The sequence below is a fragment of the Bos taurus genome, chromosome 6 (genome assembly GCF_002263795.3).
Source record: "Bos taurus isolate L1 Dominette 01449 registration number 42190680 breed Hereford chromosome 6, ARS-UCD2.0, whole genome shotgun sequence".
Classification (NCBI taxonomy): Eukaryota; Metazoa; Chordata; class Mammalia; order Artiodactyla; family Bovidae; genus Bos; species Bos taurus.
In genome coordinates this window covers 102,645,075-102,667,237 of record NC_037333.1, presented here as the reverse complement: position 1 = coordinate 102,667,237, position 22,163 = coordinate 102,645,075, and the positions used below count along the sequence as shown (strand labels likewise).

The window sequence follows — 22,163 nt, the reverse complement described above, 5'->3', positions numbered from 1 at the left end:
ATCCTCAGAGCAATCCCAGCAGGTCAGTCCTCTGACAGAGGAGGGCACGCGGTGCCCACAGTGGACCTCAGGGACTTGCCTTATATGTGGGGGCACCAGAGCTCTGACCTCAGGTCTGAACAAGCTGGGTCTCAGCCCCTAACAGCACACATGGGCGACAAAGATTCTGGGAGATGCTCTGGAGGCTTCTGCCGCTGGAGCTAAAGGGGGTCCCTCCAGTCTTCTGGCAAAGTGCCATCAGAACTGCTTCTGTGGACCCTGTGACCACGGGGCACCACAGAGCATACCCGGGCGATGTTGTTTTCATGGTGCTTGTAGGCTCTGCGCTGCATCTGGTACCCATTGTTGTCGGAGTAGAGGACCCGGGCGGTGTTGAGATTGGTGCTGGTCCTCCAGATGGCCTCGCGGTTCAGCTCCAAGGGGCCCACCCTGTACTCCTGCTCTATGCGATGACACAGCAGCTCCCCGTCAGCGCCCGGGGGCCCTCGGGCCAGCCGGGAGTAGACGGTGTACGTAGGGTCCCTATCATTCACCGTCCTGGAGGAGGAGCAGAAGAGATACGTCAAGCTGGGGGAGACTTCCGGACGCCTGTCCCTGCTTCTTTCCTACCTTCATCTCCTCCTGTTTCCCCCCTCCCTCCTTCCTGCAGGGCCATGTGGGCAGAGGGGCTTCTTGGGCAATAAACAGGAGGACACCCCCTTCCCTGAAGGCCTGGAGCATCTGGCCAGGCCTGGGTGGTTTATTTCTCTTCTGTTAATGAAAACACAAGAACTGCTTTGGTGTGTAATGTCATTTCCACCACGGGCTACTGGCCCACCTCTGGACTTATTGCCACCAAGGTGACAGCACAGGCAGAGACAGCTGGGACTGCAGAGGCTGGACCAACTCATGTCTGCACCGGGCTTTCTTTGAGATAGGACTGTGTGTGCACACAGGTGCAGGAGCTGGGGGTCAGGAGCAGACACATTTCACCATCCACCTGCCCATGAGCACCCACCTGTGCTGGGCACAACCAGAGGGGCCGACCTCACCTGTAGAAGTATTGCCGGATCTCGGTCACGAGCTCCCCCTCGACGATCTCCATTCCCACAGTCTCCCACGCTGGCTTCGCGGTTTCACTGGACGTGAACACATAGTTATCGGAAATGGGTCCCTGATCCTCATCACCGTTCGCCTCGTACTCCATGAACTGCTGGGTCACTTGTATGGTTTGGTTACTCTGCCTGCAGTGGTGGGAAAGAGAAAAGAGCGTTATCCTCTTGTTGATGTCCCATCCCTCTGATGGGAACCAGGCTCACAAGCCTCTATACAGACACCAGCCTGGAACCAGGAGTGAACAGAAGTGGCCTCTGTAGTGGCCACCTGGGTGGCATATCTGTCAATGGAATATTACTGAGCCCTCAAGAGGAATGAGGTTCTCATCCTTGCTGCCATGTGGATGAATCTTGGATCCTATGTGAAAGAAACCAGTCTCCAAAGGATCCCAGGTGGTGTGATTCCATTGCAGGAAATGCCCACAGAGGCAAATCCAGAGAGACAGAAAGGAGATTCCAGTAGCCAGGGCCCTGGGGGAGGTGAAAATGGGGAACATGAGGATTCTTTTTGGAGGTGATGGAAATATCTGAAAACTGTGGAGTTTCCTGCACACCTCTGTGAACACAGGAAACAGCACAGACATGTACGATGTAATGTGGTGACTTGTATGGTATGTGAAATATATCAACACGCTTGTCATATATGGAAGAACAAAGGCCCTCCTCCAGCAAACTGGCCCTGGGGTGGTCTGCGCACATGGTGGCTGCCCCCCTCAGGCCTCTGCACAGGCAGGTCCTTCTAAGGAACCACTGTCCACTCGTCTGACCCACGGATTCCCTGCAGACTGCAAGGCCTCAGGCCTGGCTCTGGTGTCTCGTCCCTGCCAAGCCTCCTCTGAGCTGCCCTGTCTCTCTCTATTCCAACAGGCTTCCCTCTCTGTGTGGCAGGTGCTGGCTGTACCCCTACTGGGAGGTGAGGGAGCCGGGTGAGAAGCACACTTCCCTCACCTGAGCCTAAAGCACCCGAAGACGCATAGACACTAGGCAGATGGACAGCAGGACACTCCCGGGAAGGGCTGGGCGGGGGTGGGGCTTGGCTGTGGGGTACCCGTGGGTGGGCATAAAGGGATGGCGAGCTGGAGCCGGCCCTTCAGGGGCATCCCAGAAGGGATGTGGGGCCTGAGTGATGACGGAGCCCAAAGCCAGCCTGCAGGCTTCAGCTTTCCCTGCCTGACCAGGGAGGCTCACATGTGCTAGGGTTGTACCCCACTTCTGCTGCCCCCACACCCTCTGCTGACCTCCCATGCTGGATCCTGTGGGTCCTGGTTGCTTTTGTGGCCCAGCCTAGACTCACACAACCTAGAAATGAGGCTGGCTACACAGCAAGGGTCTTCACGAGCATCACGTCCCTGCCATGCCAGTGAGGAAGTGAAGAGGCAGGTGGGGCGTTACCTGCCCAGGTTCCGGGACCCTCCTGGGCTTGAGGCAGCAACGGCTGCACCTCACCTCTCCCAGATGCTGTGCATCAGGTTGGTGTCCTTGTCCAGGGAACACGGAGTAGCAGTCATTCTCCACGTGCACCAGGCGCCTGCCCACACTTGAGTCATGTCTCCTGGGTCTGCGGCCAAACTGCTTGGTGTTGGCCATCGTGGCCTCAGTCACCTGAGTGTCCCCCTTGGCCCTCCTGCTGGGCTTGATGACATAATACTGGTAACTGAGTCCTGGGATCGTGGTCAGCACAAGCAGGTCATAGACAGATGGCATCTCCTTTGAGTTCTGAACCTGCAAGGCCAGAGGGACAGGATCACAGGACGGATGTCACGGGGGGAAGACATCTCAGTCTCCTTAGCAACCCTGGGCTTACACATCTCTTGGATGGAGTGCTTGCTCCCCAGGGGGGCAGCAGGGTCATCCATCATTGGGCTGAGCTGGGCTCCCCTCCTGCATCCTCTCTGCTCAACAGGGTCCTAGCCCAGCCCCTTCTCCCTCCTCCTTCCCTTCTCCTTTGGGGCTGAAAAACCAACGTCCCTCCTTCCCAACTCTCCCTGCTGTTTCCTGCCTCTCTTACGCTGTTCCCTCGACCCAGAGGGCCTCCTCTTTGGAGGGAGCTCTCTTGTCTCTTCATCCTCCAATTTCCCAGAGGAGGGAGGTTTTCAGGTCATCCCTCCAGGATTTTCCTTATCTCCAAGTTATCTGATTTAGGGACAGGATGAGGACTCTGGGTCCATGCAGGGAGGCCCCTGACTCTTTAGGGAACAGGTGCCATCTCTGGGCTTCTGATGGGGGTTTTGTGGTAGGGTGGGGGCTATTAGCAAATTTATGTGGCTCCTTATAAGATGGACTGGGACCTGGGCCTCCTTGCTGCAGTTCTGCAATGCTTGGACACACTTCTCCTCTAGCAACAAAACACAAAGAAATTGTATGGGACCAAAAATAACCACGTACATGCCCAGCTGGGGGCAAATTCTGGACAAAAGATACAAAAAAACCCCAAAAAACTTAACTGTCACTTTTAAAGAAAAAAAAGTCTGGAGGGAAAGCAGGGGTCAGAGCAAAAACATGGGCCCTGCACACACCACCACCTAAGGGGTGGACAAACACCTCAGCCACCCCTCCGACCCAACTCCTGAGCACACCCCTACCCTCACCCCATAGAAAGAGCCAGCTCCCCTTTTGGAGAACAAGCAAGCAAGGGAAGCTGTTGTTTGTTTTCGCCCTGCCTCCATGCTGCCGCAGGGGCCCCAATAAATCTTGCCTGAATTTCTTGGTCTGGCCTCTGATCAACTTCTTTTAATTAAGAATGTCAAGTACCCTGGTCAGTGGGGCTTCCTTGGTGGCTCAGATGGTAAAGAATCTGCCTGCAATGTTGGAGACCTGGGTTCAATCCCTGGGTCAGGAAGATTTCCCTGGAGAAGGAAATGACAACCCACTCCAGTATTCTTGCCTGGAGAACCCCATGGCTAGAGGATCCTGGCAGGCTGAAGTCCATGGACTCGCAAAGAGTCAGACACAACTGAGCAACTAACACATTCACCCTGGTCAGTAATAGACCCTCCAATTCGGCCTTTCTGTGAACAAAAGCAGGCATCTTGCCCCACCCATACCCCCAAACGTGTCCTGAAGCTTTTTCTCCACTACAGTTATCCTGGGCCACATTCTCTGCCTTCTTATTTTGTTCCTGTCTGGATCCCCCTGCTAGAATATGAGCCCCCAGGGGGCACGGACTTTTGTTGGCTTGGTAATTTTCTCCAGCACCTAGATTAAGGCCTGACACATAGTAGGTGTTCAATCATCTTTAAGAGCGTTTACTCTTAGTGGGTATCGCTTTTTGTTGGGGAGGGGGATGTTATGTGTTCAGTCTGCTCAAACCAACACCCATCAATGTCAGAGGAACCCTTCCTCTCGGTCTCAGTTAAGGACTACTGCCTGGACTGCTAGGTCCTCACTCCATGCCTTAACTGTCCAGTTCTGTGTCTGATTCCTGAATCCATGGGGCCTCCAGTGTCCAGGGGCCCAGAGTGGGCGTTCAGGAGTGTTTGCTGAAAGGTTGCTGATGGCAGAACCTTCTCCACCTCCCCAAGGAAGAGTCAGCTGGGTGACAAGTAGGGTGTTGTCTGGGACCACATCCAGTTCCAGGTCTTGGGAGGAGGTGGGGCGGGACCACCCACTCATACTGGATGCGGGTGTTGCCAAGACAGGAATTTGCCCCCAGCCCCTAACAAAGCACTTCCATAAAGACCAGCTTGTAAGACTCTGCATGGATTTTCCTATACAAAGTGGGAATTTTGATAATATTATGAAAGTGAAAGTGTTAGTTGCTCAGTTGTGTCTGACTGTAGCCCACCAGCTTCCTCTGTCCATGGGATTTTCCAGGCAAGAATGCTGGAGTGGGTTGCCATTTCCTTCTCCAGGGGATCTTCCTGACCCAGGGGGAATCAAACCCATGTCTCCAGCACAGAAAACACATTCTTTACCATATGAGCCACGAGGGAAGCCCTTATAATATTGTATGGGCAGATGTCACCCATGCAGCCCACACCAGGAGACCTCCCAGGTTGGGGATGGTAGAAGGGATTTCGGGCCAAATCAGATGCCAAAGCCTAGGATCAGTGCCCTGGGTGGATCCCACTGACCCTGAGGACAATGTCCTCATAGTGGGGTTGTCATTGCTCACTAAAATGGCCCTCACTTCTCAGGGGTCCCTGCCTAGAACAGAGACAGCAATCGCGAGTGCAACCGAGGCAGGATTCCTGCCCATACCTGTGCAGGCACGGGGTGGCCTGACTCATCTGTGACGCTGACCTTGGGGAAGTCCACAGTCAGGGTGACGATGGTGGTGACTGTCCAGGCCAGGGGGTTGTAGATCACAGCAACGTATCCCCCAGGCTCAAGGCCTGCACACACACAAGAGGTTTACTTGCTGCCGTGTGAGACACTCCACACACCTGGGTGCCCCTTGGAACAAGGGAAACTGAGGCAGGTGAGACCAACCCTGCAGACTCCAGGAAGAGGGACAGACAGACACGGGACCTCAGGCATGCAGCCACACTCTGTTCATGGCGCTGTCCCGGTTCCCAAATGTGGGGTGGGGGTGTCCCTCCAGAAGCTGAGGGTCCATGTACTCCTCACCCATCTCTCCCTGTCAGCCCAATTTCCTGGTGAGTACACTGAGGTCCAGAGAGGTAGAATCACCTGCACAAGGCCTGGTGACTCATCTGGATGGAGACTCAGAGTCTGAAGCTCAGGGGATCAGGCCCCCTCCCTGGTCCCAGAAGCTCTCTTCTCAGAAAGGGGCCTAGACTCTGCCAGACTGCAGGGGCTCCCAGCAAGGGCCTTGCTTACCTGTGTGGGCTGGGAACCTGTCCTGGACGATGGCGGACATCAGTTTCTGCACCCCATGCATCCCGTTGTTCAGGCGCCCCACAAACATGTCACTCACCTTGGGGGTGTGAGCCCCGGTGATGGCTTCGTGGTGCTGGACCTGTGTCCCCACCCCGAGCAGGACAAGAGTGCGGTCAGGACCTGCTCCTGCTCAGCACCTGCCCTCCTGGGGTCCACTGGGCATGGGCTCTCTTTCCCTCTTAGCAGGTGCTAGTGGAGAAGGTGGGGGTTCCCCCCACTTTACAGAAGGGGAAACTGAGGTCAGAGAGGCTGATGGACTTGCCCAACTTTGAAGACCTTGTGAAAACCTATACCTGACTCCCTGACCTGGGACAGAAAACAGACTTTCAGAGGCACCCTCCCCAGCTTGATCCCTGAGGAAGGCTTTCTTATCTCTCCCTGCTATTCTTTGGAACTCTGCATTCAAATGGGTATATCTTTTCTTTTCTCCTTTGCCTTTCGCTTATCTTCTTTTCATAGGTATTTGTAAGGCCTCCTCAGACAACCATTTTGCCTTTTTGCATTTCTTCTCTTGGGGATGGTCTTGATCACTGCCTCCTGTACAATGTCATGAACCTCTGTCCATAGTTCTTCAGGCGCTCTGTCTATCAGATCTAATCCCTTGAATCTATTTGTCACTTCCACTGTATAATCATAAGGAATTTGATTTAGGTCATACCTGAATGGTCTAGTGGTTTTCCCTACTTTCTTAAATTTAAGTCTCAATTTGGCAATAAGGAGTTCATGATCTGAGCCACAGTCAGCTCCCGGTCTTGTTTTTGCTGATTGCATAGAGCTTCTCCATCTTTGGCTGCAAAGAATACAATCAATCTGATTTCGGTATTGACCATCTTGTGATGTCCATGTGTAGAGTCTTCTCTTGTGTTGTTGGAAGAGGGTGTTTGCTATGACCAGTGTGTTCTTTTGGCAAAACTCTATTAGCCTTTCCCCTGCTTCATTCCATATTCCAAGGCCAAATTTGCCTGTTACTCCAGGTGTTTCTGACTTCCTACTTTTGCATTCCAGTCCTCTCCCTATAATGAAAAGGACATCTTTTTGGGGTGTTAGTTCTAGAAGGTCTTGTAGGTCTTCATAGAACTGTTCAACTTCAGCTTCTTCAGCATTATTGGTTAGGGCATAGACTTGGATTACTGTGATATTGAATGGTTTGCCTTGGAAACAAACAGAGATCATTCTGTCGTTTTTGAGATTGCATCCAAGTACTGCATTTCGGACTCTTTTGCTGACTATGATGGCTACTCCATTTCTTCTAAAGGATTCTTGCCCACAGTAGTAGACATAATGGTCATCTGAGTTAAATTCACCCATTCCAGTCCATCTTAGTTCGCTGATTCCTAAAATGTCAATGTTCACTCTTGCCATCTCCTGTCAAACAGGAGAATTTACCTTGATTCATGAACTAATATTACAGGTTCCTATGAAATATTGTTCCTTAGCATCGGACTTTACTTCCATCACCAGTCACATCCACAGCTGGGTGTTGTTTTTGCTTTGGCTCCATCTCTTCATTCTTTCTGGGTTATTTCTCCACTGATCTTCAGTAGCATATTGGGCACCTACCGACCTTGGGAGTTCATCTTTCAGTGTCCTATCTTTTTGTCTTTTCATACTGTTCATGGGGTACTCAAGAAAATTAGAGATACCAAGGGAGCATTTCATGCAAGTTTGGGCACAATAAAGGACAGAAATGGTATGGACCTAACAGAAGCAGAAGATATTAAGAAGAGTTGGCAAGAATACACAGAAGAACTGTACAAAAAAGATCTTCATGACCCAGATAATCACAATGGTGTGATCACTCACCTAGAGCCAGACATCCTGGAATGTGAAGTTAAGTGGGCCTTAGGAAGCATCACTATGAAAAAAGCTAGTGGAGGTGATGGAATTCCTTCCAGTTGAGCTCATTCAAAAACTAAAAGATGATGCTGTGAAAGTGCTGCACTCAAGATGCCAGCAAATTTGGAAAACTCAGCAGTGGCCACAGGACTGGAAAAGGTCAATTTTCATTCCACTCCCAAAGAAAGGCAATGCCAAAGAATGCTCAAACTACTGCACAATTATACTCATCTCACACACTAGTAAAGTAATGCTCAAAATTCTCCAATACAGGCTTCAACAGTATGTGAACAAGTGAACTTCCAGATGTTCAAGCTGGATTTGGAAGAGGAACCAGAGATCAAATTGCCAACATCTGTTGGATCATAGAAAAAAGTGAGAGAGTTTCAGAAAAACATCTATTTCTTCTTTATTGACTATGCCAAAGCCTTTGATTTTGTGGATTACAACAAACTGTAAAATTCTGAAAGAGATGGGAGTACCAGACCACCTTATCTGCCTCCCAAGACATCTGTATGCAGGTCAAGAAGCAACAGTTAGAACTGGACATGGAACAACAGACTGCTTCCAAATCGGGAAAGGAGTATGTCAAAGCTGTATATAGTCACCCTGCTTATTTAACTTATATGCAGAGTACATCACGAGAAATGCTGGACTGGATGAAGCACAAGCTGGAATCAAGATTGCTGGGAGAAATATCAATAACCTCAGATATGCAGATGACACCACCCCAATGGCAGAAAGAGAAGAGGAACTAAAAAGCCTCTTGATGAAAGTGAAAGAGGAGAGTGAAAATGTTGGCTTAAAACTTAACATTTAGAAAACTAAGATCATGGCATCCGGTCCCATTACTTCATGGCAAATAGATGGGGAAACAGTGACAGACTTTATTTTGGGGGGCTCCAAAATCACTGCAGATGGTGACTGCAGCCATGAAATTAAAAGACACTTTCTCCTTGGAAGAAAAGCTATGACCAACCTAGACAGCATATTAAAAAGCAGAGACGTTACTTTGCCAACAAAGGTTCATCTAGTCAAAGCTATGGTTTTTCCAGTAGTCATGTATGGATGTGATAGTTGGACTATAAAGAAAGCTGAGCACAGAAGAACTGATGCTTTTGAACTGTGGTGTTGGAGAAGACTCTTGAGAGTCCCTTGGACGGCAAGGAGTTCCAACCAGCCCATCCTAAAGGAAATCAGTCCTGAATATTCATTGGAATAACTGATGCTAAAGCTGAAACTCCAATACTTGGCTATCTGATGCGAAGAACTGATTCATTAGACGAGACCGTGATGCTGGGAAAGATTGAAGGAGGAGGAGAAGGGGGTGACAGAGGATGAGATGGTTAGATGGCATCACCTACTTGATGGACATAAGTTTGAGTAGGCTCCAGGAGTTGGTGATGGACAGGGAGGCCGGCATGCTGCAGTCCATGGGGTCGCAAAGAGTTGGACATGACTAAGCGACTGAACTGAGCTGAACTCCCCAGCTTCACCTCCATGGCCCAGTCATCCCATAAGTTTCTAACCTGCTCCAGACATGCTCTGTACATGACCTTGACACTCGTCTGCATCCTACAGGGGCAATATTACCTCTTCCTCACAGAAGAGAGTTGAGTCTCCATCTCCATGGGGTGAAGCCACGTCTGTCCCCGCTCTGATGGTTGGGAAAGTCAATCCGTTTCCCCACCCACCCCACTCCCACATGCACAACAACTAGTCCTGCCAACAGTTCTCTTTATGAATGTCATGGCCAGTGTGGCACATTTCTGACTGGAGACAAGTTTTAGCACTTCTTGGTTCTCATCAGTATAGTGGGGGACAAGTGGAGATGGAAATTTGTGGACATCTTCTTTTGTGGCAGCCACTGAGATCAGCAGTTTATATGTATCATCATATTCAACTGCCTGCCACCTGTCTAGGTGGACAGGGGCTTCTGATTATCCAGGGAGAGAATCAGGCTCAGAGAGGGAAAGTCACTTGCCTGAGGCCACACAGCTCAAATGAGATTTGAACCTGCACAGGACGGTTGGGCACCAATACTGCTCCACTTTGCCCTTTACCCTCTGGGTGAACCTGGTTCTAAAGCTCACTGAAGCCACAGGTGGAAGTCTGGGGACCTAGCCTTGATGCAGCTTCATCATGCACAGGTCCTGGGACCCAAGGTGACCTCAGTGTTCTCATCTGTCAAGTGGACCTGTAGTGACCGGGGACCGGGAGGATCTGGCGGCCTAGGGAGGGGGAAGCACACACCCAGGAGGGTCCCATCCTGTTCCTGCCACTGAGAGGTGTGGTGTTACCTCGGAGACCGCCCAGCGGAGCTTCTGGAGCTGCTGCAGGCCCCAGGCCCGGTCCAGGAACCGGTGTGGAGCCAACATGAAGCGTGTGAACATGGACTCCCCGGCGTAGAGCAGAGCACTGGCTCGCCGCGCCAGCCCCTTGAGCCCACTTCGGGAGGCATAGAACCCGGTCCAGGAATGAAACATATCTAGGAGAAAAAGGCCAGTAGTGGCTAGGATGTCCTGGAGCCCCCTAAGCCTCAATCCTGGAAGACAGAGGAAGATGGTGTTAGTGAAGGGTAGACTCCTACCAGGTTACCTGGGGAGGCAACCTGGGTTGGGGGTGATATCAGGGCTCCTGCTCCAACCAGGCAAGCAACTGCCCAGGAGCCCTTGAGGAGCTAAGCAGGTGGCAAGGTCAGGCTGGGCTGGGCCAAGCCTGGAGAGGCCTGGGTACTGAAGGACTGTGATGGGGACAAGACAGCCCAGTGAGCGTGGGACCCTGGGAAAGCCTGTGAGCAAAGGTCTTGGAGGACTTCAGGGGAGGAGGGAGTGGGATGAGGGCCAGGAGGACAGGACCCAGAGGGGAGAGGCCTGGAGTGCTGGCAGCCCCTGTGTGTCAGGATCCTGGAGAAGCCTGCATTTCAGTGGGGTCCCTCTGGCTGCCTTCAGGGAGGGATGGGAGGGATGAGAGAGCCCAGGAACTACTGTCCTGACCCTGGACTGAGAGGACAAGGGTGGTGGGGGAAGGACAAAGGCTGAGCGCCTTGGGGACAGGCTGTGTCTCAGCAGGTGGCTCACTGTTCCCTATTATTTCTGCTTCCTGCCTCCTCCCCAGGCTGGGCTGTGCTCCCATTCCCTGTTCTTCCCTCAAAGGACCTGGCTCAGACCAGGAGGGGTAGCCATGTGGCCTGGGGAAGGATCGCCGCTGTGGGGCCAGATGCAAGGGTCCTCCACACAGGGCCTCCCCCACGCTGAGTGTGGACAGGTCAGGCACAGCCCCTCCATAGCCTCAGCTCTAAGCTCAGCACCAACCCGCCAAGGCTGTCAAGATCCCACTGTCCTCCAATCAGGACCCAAGCCTCCTCTCTGATGTCCAGTCTCTGATTAAATGGCACCTCCTCCAGGAATCACCAATGTAGCCACGCCCACTCCACCACCCACAGGACTTATCTGTGTCCTTTCCACCAGGATGCAGCCACTTCCATAGACTTCCTCCCCCCTCGCCCCCTACCCCAGCCTCAACATAACCCCACATACATCCTTGTATCCCCTCCCACCTCAAGTGTAACCAGGCCTACATAGAGGTATCCACTTCCACCTGGGCTGGAGTCCCACCCACATCCATGTAGCCCCTCCTACTTCCCATTAGGGGAGGAGAAGCCAGTCCTACCCTAATCATAGGTTCCCAGGAGGTGTCCTGAGAGCTAAACAGCTTCCCCTTCTCACCACTCAGATGAGAGACCAAAGCCCAAGAGGTACGACCAACTCAGGTCTGGGGGAATCAGGGCAGTGCCCAGACTGGAACCAACCCCTCTCAGTGGGGACCCATCCTGGTGTCTCTTTGCAAGGGAAGGAAATGAGAAAAGAAGTATTTACAATTGAACTGCCATGTGGGTTCAGTCCTCCGGGAACCCACTTCACTGATAATGAGGACCTCTCCAGCTGAGTGATCCCAGCATGGACCTGGGGCTGGGCAAAGCTGGCTGGAGGCAGGGCCTGATTTCGTGTCCCTGGGATGTCCTGGCTCATGGGAACCTGGGCCCTTTCCAACCTTGATACCTTCTTCAGCCTCTTGGTTTCTCGTTCTGTGCAAAGACGGAGCAGGAGGACAAGGCTCCTTGAAGGACTCCGGGGTTTTATGCAATCAAGGTTGCAGAGGATTCGACCATTTGGCCAAAAACATTCCCTACTGATGTCCTGATCAGGCCCTGGGCTGGGGTGTGGAGGGTGGTTCTGTCTCCCCAGCTGTCAGTGGGAGGCTGTGTGTGGAAAAGTCCTTCCTGGCTTGTAGATAGGGGAGCCAAGTCTGCAAGGAGCTCAGCACAGGGGACAGTGGGGTTGGGCCTGAGAGTGGTGCTGATTCTGGGCAGGCCCTGAACTAAGATTCCTTAGGAGGGACTGCCCAGATCATGTCACAAGTGGGACCTTACCCCACGTGACTGAGATGCTATCATAAACTATTAACGGCAACATCTGCTGTGCCCTCTCTTTGGGTCAGGCACTAGGCTAAGGGCTCTCCTCCTTCTCACTTCATTTTTATCTTTGAGGCACTAAGCACCACTAACATCCTTATCTTCCTGACAGAGGACAGATCCCAGGGTATGCATGTATCCAGGCAGAAGGCTCACCCCAAGACCTTTCACCCCTTAGACCAAAACCATCCCAGACTCCAGGACACAGGCTTGAGGAAGACAAGGTTCCCCAATAAGGACTATGTGGTAATCAGTGAAAACCGGGGCCCTGGGGGCAAAGAGGGGCCAAGGGATCTAGCCTTAAAGTCAGGAAGGCTTCCTGGAGGAGGTGACTCTACAAGGCAATGAGGACTTTCCAGGAAGAGAGGGTGGGAGGAGAGCACTCCCACAGGGAGCACTGTAGTGAAGGGCATAGAGACAGGAACCTGCTGAGTGTGGACCCTGGTGAGAGGTTCAACGTGCTGGGACCAGGCTGTGTACCTTGGTGGGTCAGGTAGGTGCGAGCAGCGCCCATATCTCCCCCAGTCCCCCTAGTAGGCTCCAAGCTCAGGGCTGAGCAGACACTGCGTTTGGAGACATTTTAACTCCCTGGATCACCACCTCTACCCCCAGAGGCTCATACCTGAAGAATACGGCAGGAAGTCACGGTGGTCTCGGACCTGCACTGGCTCATGTTCAGAGTGCAGAGTTTGGAAGTATTCGCTCAGCGTGGCGTACACCATCAGGACACCAAACTGGGATACATGCTTGTTGATGTAGCCCATTAGATAGTCCATGTTGGCAAACTGCACCGAGGCATTGAAGAACTGCCTGTCGCACCCCTGCAGGCCAGAGAACAGAAGCAGCGCCTTGCATTTCTGGGAGCAGAGCCCAAACTAAACAGGGTGAATTCCCCTTCAACCCCCAAAGCCACCCTCCTACTCCCCATGGGGGCCAATAACCTTCCAAGTCAGCTGGCAAGCTCAATGCCCTGAGTGCTTCCTTCTCTCTCCCACTCTCTTTATCATGTTATAACATACACCCCTAGTACTGGTTTATCATATAGCTGGATATTTGTACTTTTCCAGCACCTTTCCCCAACTCGTCTTCACCTTAACCTCACCTCTGGAAACCACGAATCACCTCTTTTTTCTATAAGTTTGTTTTTTTTTTTTTCCAAGAATTCACATATAAGTGAGATCATGCAGTCTTCCTCTTTCTAACTGATTTCACTCCCTGAACATTTGTTAGACTCCATCAGTATTACTACTTACTAATGTCATTAATAGTAACAACATACTAAGTATAAATAACAATGGTAATAGGTTGCTCATGTTTATTGCCATTAATTTCATCTTTAAAAAGGTTGTCAAAATTTAATTAAGTTGGTAAATTCCTATATATCTACCAAGACTGACTCATGAATAAGTAAGAAATCTGAACAGACTGATTACCAGTTACAAAATTGAGTCAAAGTCAAAAAACATCCCAACAAACAAGTTCAGAAACTGTCAGTTTCATTGGTGATTTCTACCAAAAATTTAAGAGAAAATAATACCAGTGCTGCTCAAACTCTTCCAAAAAATGAAAGAGGAGGGATTGTTTCCAACCTTATTCTGTGAGGCCAACATTACCCTGACAGCAAACAAACAAACAAAAAAAGAATCCTGCAGAAAAGAATGTACAGGTTGATATTCTCGATGAACATAGGTGAAAATATCCTCAAAAAAAAAAAAAAAAAGAAAAGCGTTAGCAAGCCAAAGTCAGCAATACATGCAAAAAACACTACACCATGGGGTTTATTCCAGGGATCCAAGCATAGTTCAACATCCACAAATCAATGTTGCACACCACACTGAGAAAATGAAAGAATCACACATTCAACTCAAGAGACGCATAAAAAGCATTTGACGAAATTCAACATTCTATTATGATAAAGCTCAACAAAGTGGGTAGGGAAGGAACATGCCTCAACTTAAAAAGGCCATATGTGACAAGCTCACAGCTAACATCATGCACATTGATGAAAAGCTAAAAGCTTTTCTTCTGTGATAGCCAGTGGGAGTTTGATGTATGACACAGGGAACTCAAAGCCGGTGCTCTGTAACAACCTGAGGGATGGGGTGGGAGGGAATAAGGAGGGGAATTCAGGAAGGAGGGGACACATGTATGCCTGTGGCCAATTCATGTTGGTATATGGCAGATACCATCACAATATTGTAAAGGAATTATCCTCCAGTTAATATAAATACATTTTTTAAAGCCTTTCTTCTAAGATCAGGAAAAAGTCACAGATGTTCACTGTTATCACTTTTATCTAACATATTATTGGAAATCCTTGCCATGGCAATTAGGCAAGGGAAAAAAAGGCATCCAAATTGGAACAGAAGAAGTAAAACTTTTGGCAGATGTAATGATATATGTATAAAAACCCTAAAGACAAAATCTGTTACCAGTAATAAATCCAGTAAAGATACAAGGTACAAAATCAATATACAAAAATCACTTGCCTATTAGTGTTTCTGTGCGCTAATAACAGACTCTCAGAAAGAAACAAGGAAACAATTCCACTTTGCATCAGACTGATTAAAATACCTAGGAATAAATTTGACCAAGTAGGTGAAATATCTGTACACTGAAAACTATAAGACATTGATGATTGAAATTTAAGAAGACACAGATAAATGGAATGATATTTTCTGTTCACAACTGAAAGAATTTATATTGTTAAAATACCTGTATTACACAAAGTAATCCACAGTTTCAATGCACTCCCTATGAAAATCCCAATGATGTTCATCACAGACACAGAACAAACTATCCTAATATTTGTGTGGACCCACATAAGACCCTGAACATCAAAGGAAATTTTGAGAAAGAAGGATGAAACTGGAGAAATCACCTGCCCTATTTTCAAACTGTACTCCAAAGCTACAGTAATCAAAAAAGTCTGGTACTGGAATGAAAAGAGACATGTAGATCAATGGAAGAGAGCAGAGTGCTCAGAAATAAGCCCAGGCATATATGACCAACTACTTTATGGCAAAAGAGCCAAGAATATAAAATGAGGAAAGGAGAGTTTCTACAATAAATGATGTTGGGAAAACTGGATGCCATGTGAAAGAATGAAACTGGACCACTGTCTAACACCATGCACAAGAACTAACTCAAAATGGATTAAAGAATTGAACACAAAACTTGAAACTATGAAACTCCTAGAAGAAAACATAGGTGGTAATCTCCTTGCTGAGGTCTTTGTTGCTGGACCAAACTCCAGTTCACTCATGCCATGCTAAGCAAAGCCAAACTACTGATAACTGGGTTTGGTCAATGTATATATATATATGTATACATACATATCTATATCTATCTATCTATGTATCTATGGATAGAGAGTTTATTTGCAGTGCACCAAGAAAGGAGAATGGCAGCTCATGCTCAAACAATCCAAACTCCCAAATGGCTTTCAAAGGAGAGTTTTCAAAGGCAACATTAGATGTGAGGGTTGTAGCATGCGTTATTAGCTCATGGAATTTCTTTTTCTTGGTTGGTGGTGTTATGGTATTTCTGGCTCCAGTTAACCTGAGGTCTACATACTGGTGGTCAGCACACAGTCAACTTCCTTCACCTAGTGTGGGTTTTTGTGTCTGCAGAACGACGCAAGTACATGGCTCTCGATAGTGCCCGTAGTCCTTGGAGGATCTGCAGGTCCTAAGCCAGTCTTACTTCCTTTTGTTACTGCATTCCTTTGTCTCTTCATTTTCTCTTTTCTTTGACTGAATTTGCTCCTGGGAACTCAGGGAAGATCTAGGAAGCTAAAGCTTTTCTACAAACAAGAAGTGAGGGACAGGGAGGGTGTGGGAGTCTGCCCCTGAGAAGGGTCCTGCTGGGTTTCATTTTGATATTTCTCTTTTGTATTTGACACCAAAAGCAAGGGAAACAGAAGAAATAATGAATAAGTTGAATGACATCAAACTAAAGAGTTTTTGTGCAGCATAGGAAACTTCAAGAAAATGAAAGGACAACCTACCAAACAGGGGAAAATATTTGCAAATTATATATCAGATAAAAGATTAATACCCCAATTACATAAGGAACTCATACAACTCAGTAACAAACAACTGGTTAAAAATTGAACCAAAGACCTGAATAGATATTTTCCCAAAAAAGACATACAGATGGCCGATAGACACACGGAAAAATGCTCAACATCACTGATCATCAGGGACATGCAAATCAAAACCGCAAGGAGACACACCTCACACCTGTCAGAATGGGTTTCCTGTCACATAGAAGAAGCAACAAGTGCTGGCGAGGGTGAGGAGAAAGGGGAACCCTCTTACACTGTTGGTGGGAGGATCAGCTGGTGGGGTGAAGCCACTGTGGAAAACAGACTGGCAGTTCCTCAAAAAATTTAAAGTAGAGCTACATATGAGAGCATCTGGATATTTATCCGAAGAAAACAAAATTACTAAAGATATCTGCACCACCATGTTCATTGCAACATTATTTAAAATAGCCAAGATATGAAATCACCTAAGTGTCCATCAGGGCTTCCCTGATAGCTCAGTTGGTAAAGAATCCCCTGCAATGCAGGAGACCCCGGTTCGATTCCTGGGTCGGGAAGATCCACTGGAGAAGGGATAGGCTACCCACTCCAGTATTCTTGGGCTTCCCTTGTGACTCAGCTGGTAAAGAATCCACCTGCAATGCGGGAGACCTAGGTTTGATCCCTGGGTTGGGAAGATTCCCTGGAGAAGGGAAAGGCTACCCACTCTAGTATTCTGGCCTAGAGAATTCCAAGGACTGAATAGTCCTTGGGGTTGCAAAGAGTTGGACATGACTGAGTCACTTATACTTCACTTCACTTCACTTCACTTCACTTCTAAGTGTCCATAAAGAGAGGAACAGATAAAGAAAATGTGATATATATACAGAATGATATATAAAAAGCCTTTCTTCTAAGATCAGGAAAAAGTCACAGATGTTCACTGTTATCACTTTTATCTAACATATTATTGGAAATCCTTGCCATGGCAATTAGGCAAGGGGAAAAAAGGCATCCAAATTGGAACAGAGGAAGTAAAACTTTTGGCAGATATAATGATATTATATGTATAAAAACCCTAAAGACAAAATCTGTTACAAGTGATGAATCCAGAATGAATGGTTATTCAGCCATTAAAAAAAAACACACACACAAGGAAATCCTTCCATTTGCAACAACATGGATGGGAACTTGAGGGCGTTGTGCTAAGAGCTCAAAGAGAGGAAGATGAATGCCACATGACGTCATTTATATGTGAATTTTTAAAAAATAACATGAAAAATAAGCTCATGTACAGAGATAAACTGGTGAACGCCAGGAGTGAGGGCTGGAGGGTGAGGGAAATGCATGATGCGGGTCAAAAGGTACAGACTTCCAGAAGCAAAATAAATGAGTCATGGGGATAAGCGTATAGCATGGTGACTGTCGCTAATAATGCTGTGTTCTCTTTCTGAAAGTTGCGAAAAGAGTAGATATTAACCTTCTCATTACAAGGAAATATTTTATACTTACGTGTGGTGACAGATGTTAACTAGATCTATTGCAGTCATTTTGCAATATTTACATGTGTGGAATCATTTGGAACTAAAATTATGTTATATGTTAATTATATCTCAGTAAGAAAAGAAAAAAGAAAGAAAGAAAGAAAGTGAAGTCACTCAGTCATATCTGACTCTTTGAGACCCCATGGACTGTAGTCTACCATGCTCCTCCATCCATGGGATTTTCCAGGCAAGAGTATTGGAGTGGGTTGCCATTTCCTTCTCCAGGGGATCTTCCAGACCCAGGGATGGAACCTGGGTCTCCCGCATCGTAGGCAGATGCTTAAGAGAAAGCAGCAGTATAAAAAAGTTCCCCCTAAGAGTCACAGTATTCTAAATTATCATTGTTGAAGTTTGACATAAAATGTAATTATAGTGAGAATGTATGTAAGAGGCAGGGCTCGCAGGAGGCAAAGTCTTACTTTGAGATGAAATTATGCAATGCATACAGTTGTTCAAATGCATTGCATGTGTATCTCAAATCTTAGACTCAATCTAATATCTATCATCTCTGATTCCATACATTAAAGTTTGTAGCTCCTGGCTCACAGAAGTTTTGCAGAGGAGACCTCTGTCCAACTCTAATGGGCACAAGGAAATAGGAGCAAAGAAAGTTCTCTTTAGGCGTTGACAGGTGAGCCCAGGCAAAATTAGTCCTAGAAGTGGCCAGTGTGAAGAGACCATCAGAGTTTATTGGTTCTCAGGATGGCTACCCTGGGGCTCAGACAGTAAAAAATCTGTCTGCAATACAGGAGACCTGGGTTCTATCGCTGGGTGAGGGAGATCCCCTGGAGAAGGGAATGGCAACCCACTCTGATATCTCTGCCTGGAGAATTCCATGGACAAAGGAGCCTGGCAGTCGCGTCTGACTCTTTGAGACCCTGTGGACTGTAGCCCGCAAGGCTCCTCTGTCCATGGGATTCTCCAAGCAAGAATACTGGAGTGGGTTGCTGTGCCCTCCCTCAAGCTGGCTAAAGAGATAAATTCACGAGATCTATATGTGTCATCTTTCTTCTGAATTTTGTTATGAGCTCACCACAAAAACTGATGAGGGTGGACAACATGATAAACAATTTAACTTCCCTGTCACAGGTAGACAGACCCCTGAGACAGGGCCAAGCAGCCCCAGAGATCCTGCCTGGATCCAGTCAAAGGCTTTGGTCAGAGGGCAGAGACGCTCATGACTGGACATGCAAGGTTGTTCCAGGGGTGCTCAGAGCCATCTCTACAAGGAAGTATTGGAGTAACATGTTGCTGAGGCAAGCCTAGATTTATAAAACCTACCAACCTAGATAGCATATTCAAAAGCAGAGACATTACTTTGCCAACAAAGGTTCGTCTAGTCAAGGCTATGGTTTTTCCTGTGGTCATGTATGGATGTGAGAGTTGGACTGTGAAGAAGGCTGAGAGCCGAAGAATTGATGCTTTTGAATTGTGGTGTTGGAGAAGACTCTTGAGAGTCCCTTGGACTGCAAGGAGATCCAACCAGTCCATTCTAAAGGAGATCAGCCCTGGGATTTCTTTGGAAGGAATGATGCTAAAGCTGAAACTCCAGTACTTTGGCCACCTCATGCGAAGAGTTGACTCATTGGAAAAGACTCTGATGCTGGGAGGGATTGGGGGCAGGAGGAGAAGGGGACGACAGAGGATGAGATGGCTGGATGGCATCACTGACTCGATGGACGTGAGTCTGGGTGAACTCCGGGAGTTGGTGATGGACAGGGAGGCCTGGCGTGCTGCGATTCATGGGATCACAAAGAGTCGGACACGACTGAGCGACTGATCTGATCTGATAGGACCCCAATTTGACAGTCTTCATAATCGATTGGGTATAGGAGAGCACACAATGATATAAAATCTTGCAATCTGGACCCAAGTTATTTTAGGTGTGCATGCGTGCAAAGTCAATTCATGTCCAACTCTGCGACCCTATGGACTGTAGCCCACCAGGCTCCTCTGTCCATGGGATTCTCCAGGGAAGAATACTGGAGTGGGTTTGCTGAGCCTTCCTCCAGGGGATCTTCCCAACCTAGGGATCAAACCCATGTCTCTTACATTTCCTGCATTGGCAGGCAGGTTCTTAACCATTAGCACCCCCAGGGAAGCCCTTTATTTTAGGCAGATGTTTTTATTTTCCTTTTGTAAACCTCAAATTCTATTTTGAATTGTTGAGAAAGTAAATATTTCATTATTCTGTTTCTTTACTTCCTGCAGATATTTTCAGTTATGCTTCAAGCTGCAGCTAAAGTCATATGTATTTATATATTTTGACTTTGTCATACCAATTGGCCTATTGATATAATGTATAGAATTTTGTTTGTTAAAAATTTTTTACTAATATATGCACGTATATAAAAATGTACTAAATAAAAATAGCAAAGAAAGTAAATAGCATTTAAAATGGTAGTCAAATGCTAAAAAGCAGGCTGTGGGACTTATCTGATTGAGTCTGAACACAAATTTCACCTTCCCAACTGCCCTGCTAAGTAGCTCTGTGGCCTTAGAGAGATTTCTTAACCTCTCTGACTCTCAGTTCCCTCATCGGCAAATGGGATACCATGCTGCCTGCCCCCTAGGCCCAGTGCGGCAGATTAAATGTGTAAGACAAGTGTATCCCATAGAACAGTGCTTGGGGCACAGTAAGTGAAAGTGAAACTGAAAGTCACTCAGTCGTGTCCAACTCTTTGCGACCCCATGGAGTATACTGTCCATGGAATTCTCCAGGCCAGAATACTGGAGTGGGTGTCTGCTCCCCTCTCCAGGGGATCTTCCCAACCCAGGGATCCAACCCAGGTCTCCCACATTGCAAGTGGATTCTTTACCATCTGAGTCACAAGCGAAGCCCAAGAATACTGGAGTGGGTAGCCTATCCCTTCTCCAGTGGATCTTCCCAACCCAGGAATCGAACCACGGTTTCCTGCATTGCAGGCAGATTCTTTACCAACTGAGCACCTCTCTCAGTAGGTGCTCCATAAAGTTTAGCTGTGACAACAATGAGGAAGTAGGGTTGGGCACTGTCTCCTGGGCATACTTTTGGCCCTTGACCTCAAATTGAACCTACGAAGCAGGTCTTGTCATCATCCCTATTTTACAGATGAGAAAACTGAAGCTTAAGGGTCCTAAGTCTCACAGCAGCTGAGTAAGCAGCCAGGATTCAGGCCCCCAGCCCTGCAAAGGGAAAAGGAGGAGACGGCTGGGTAGAAGTAGGAGGCCCACCTGGGTGAGGGGCTACATTTCAGATGGGAGAGTCTGGGGTGATCCAGCACAGGGGAAAGAGCTAGCAGAGTGGGTGAGGACTCGAGGGTCGGGGGCTGCAGGGAAGGAGGCCTGAGCCAGGGCTGGGACAGCTGCCTGGCCCACTGCCTGGATGGAGACTGATCTGCTTAGAGGTGGACCAGAGTCCAGGGTGGACCTATCACAGCAGTCCTTGGGAAGAGTTGGGGAACCAGGGCCTGGGGCCCCGACTTACCCAGGGCCAGAGGATGTGTGGTGTCAAAAACCAGGGGGCTCGTTTCCTCACATTGTAGGACAGGGTGTTGGCATAGCGTTGGATATTGCTCAGGGTGACAGGTACAGTCTGGTTGGGGTACATTCCATCCCAGGGTGGATCTGGGAAGACAGCTTTTTCATTCCAGTAAAACCCTTTACTGAGAAGCAGAGGAATGTTAGAGGAGACACCCTGCTGGGAGGGCAGGCCTGCTCGAGGCCTCTGTCTCCCATCAGTTGGACAGACAGGCAAGTGGGGGCAGATGAGAGCCTTGTGGACAAGAGTCGCCACATCTCAGCCCTGTGGGATCTTGGGCATGTCACCCTGCAGGGCGCCCAGAGCATGGTAGTGAGTCCCTCTCCTCCCACCAGGTCTCTTCTCCCAGCTGCCCTTCATCCCGCTGACAATCTCCCCTCTTCAAAGAGGGGTTCACCCACTGCCTGCAGCCTCACAGGCTCAAAGGGACAGAAGGGGACTGAATCCAGGTCTTCCAACCAGACAGCCCACAGGAGGGCTGTTCCCATGACTTGGATCCTTGGAGCCGCCTCCTGAGCCCAATGTTGCTGCCCTCACGGCTGCTACCGCGGGACCTTGGGTGGGTGTCTAGACCTCAGTTGTTCTTTCTGTAAGATGGGTGCTAGGTGAGTCCCCTCAGGGCTGGCCGTGAGGGTGGGGGCTGACGTGCTTCAGGGAGAGGGTTGGGAACAGGGTCTGGCCCAAGGCAAGAGCTCACGAGCAATAGCCGTTCTCATCCAGGACGTGCGTGAAGATTTCCTGCTGCGCCAGCAGGGACCTGGATCCTCTCCACACGAACTGCATCTCCTGCAAACCCAGAGGGAACAGTGAGGGCCCAGGGGCAACA

At 48.7% G+C, this 22,163-nt stretch overlaps 1 protein-coding gene across 1 annotated transcript in view; it reads right to left on the bottom strand.

Moving 5' to 3' along the window:
• LOC523503 (epididymis-specific alpha-mannosidase) overlaps nt 1-22,163 on the bottom strand; it is a 45,530-nt gene that overhangs the window by 9,502 nt on the left and 13,865 nt on the right. The window contains 10 exon segments of the mRNA XM_002688412.6: nt 288-537; nt 1,032-1,223; nt 2,541-2,581; nt 2,583-2,816; nt 5,295-5,428; nt 5,877-6,015; nt 10,073-10,260; nt 12,869-13,067; nt 21,284-21,461; nt 22,035-22,123. Coding sequence (XP_002688458.2) covers nt 288-537; nt 1,032-1,223; nt 2,541-2,581; nt 2,583-2,816; nt 5,295-5,428; nt 5,877-6,015; nt 10,073-10,260; nt 12,869-13,067; nt 21,284-21,461; nt 22,035-22,123 — 1,644 coding nt within the window.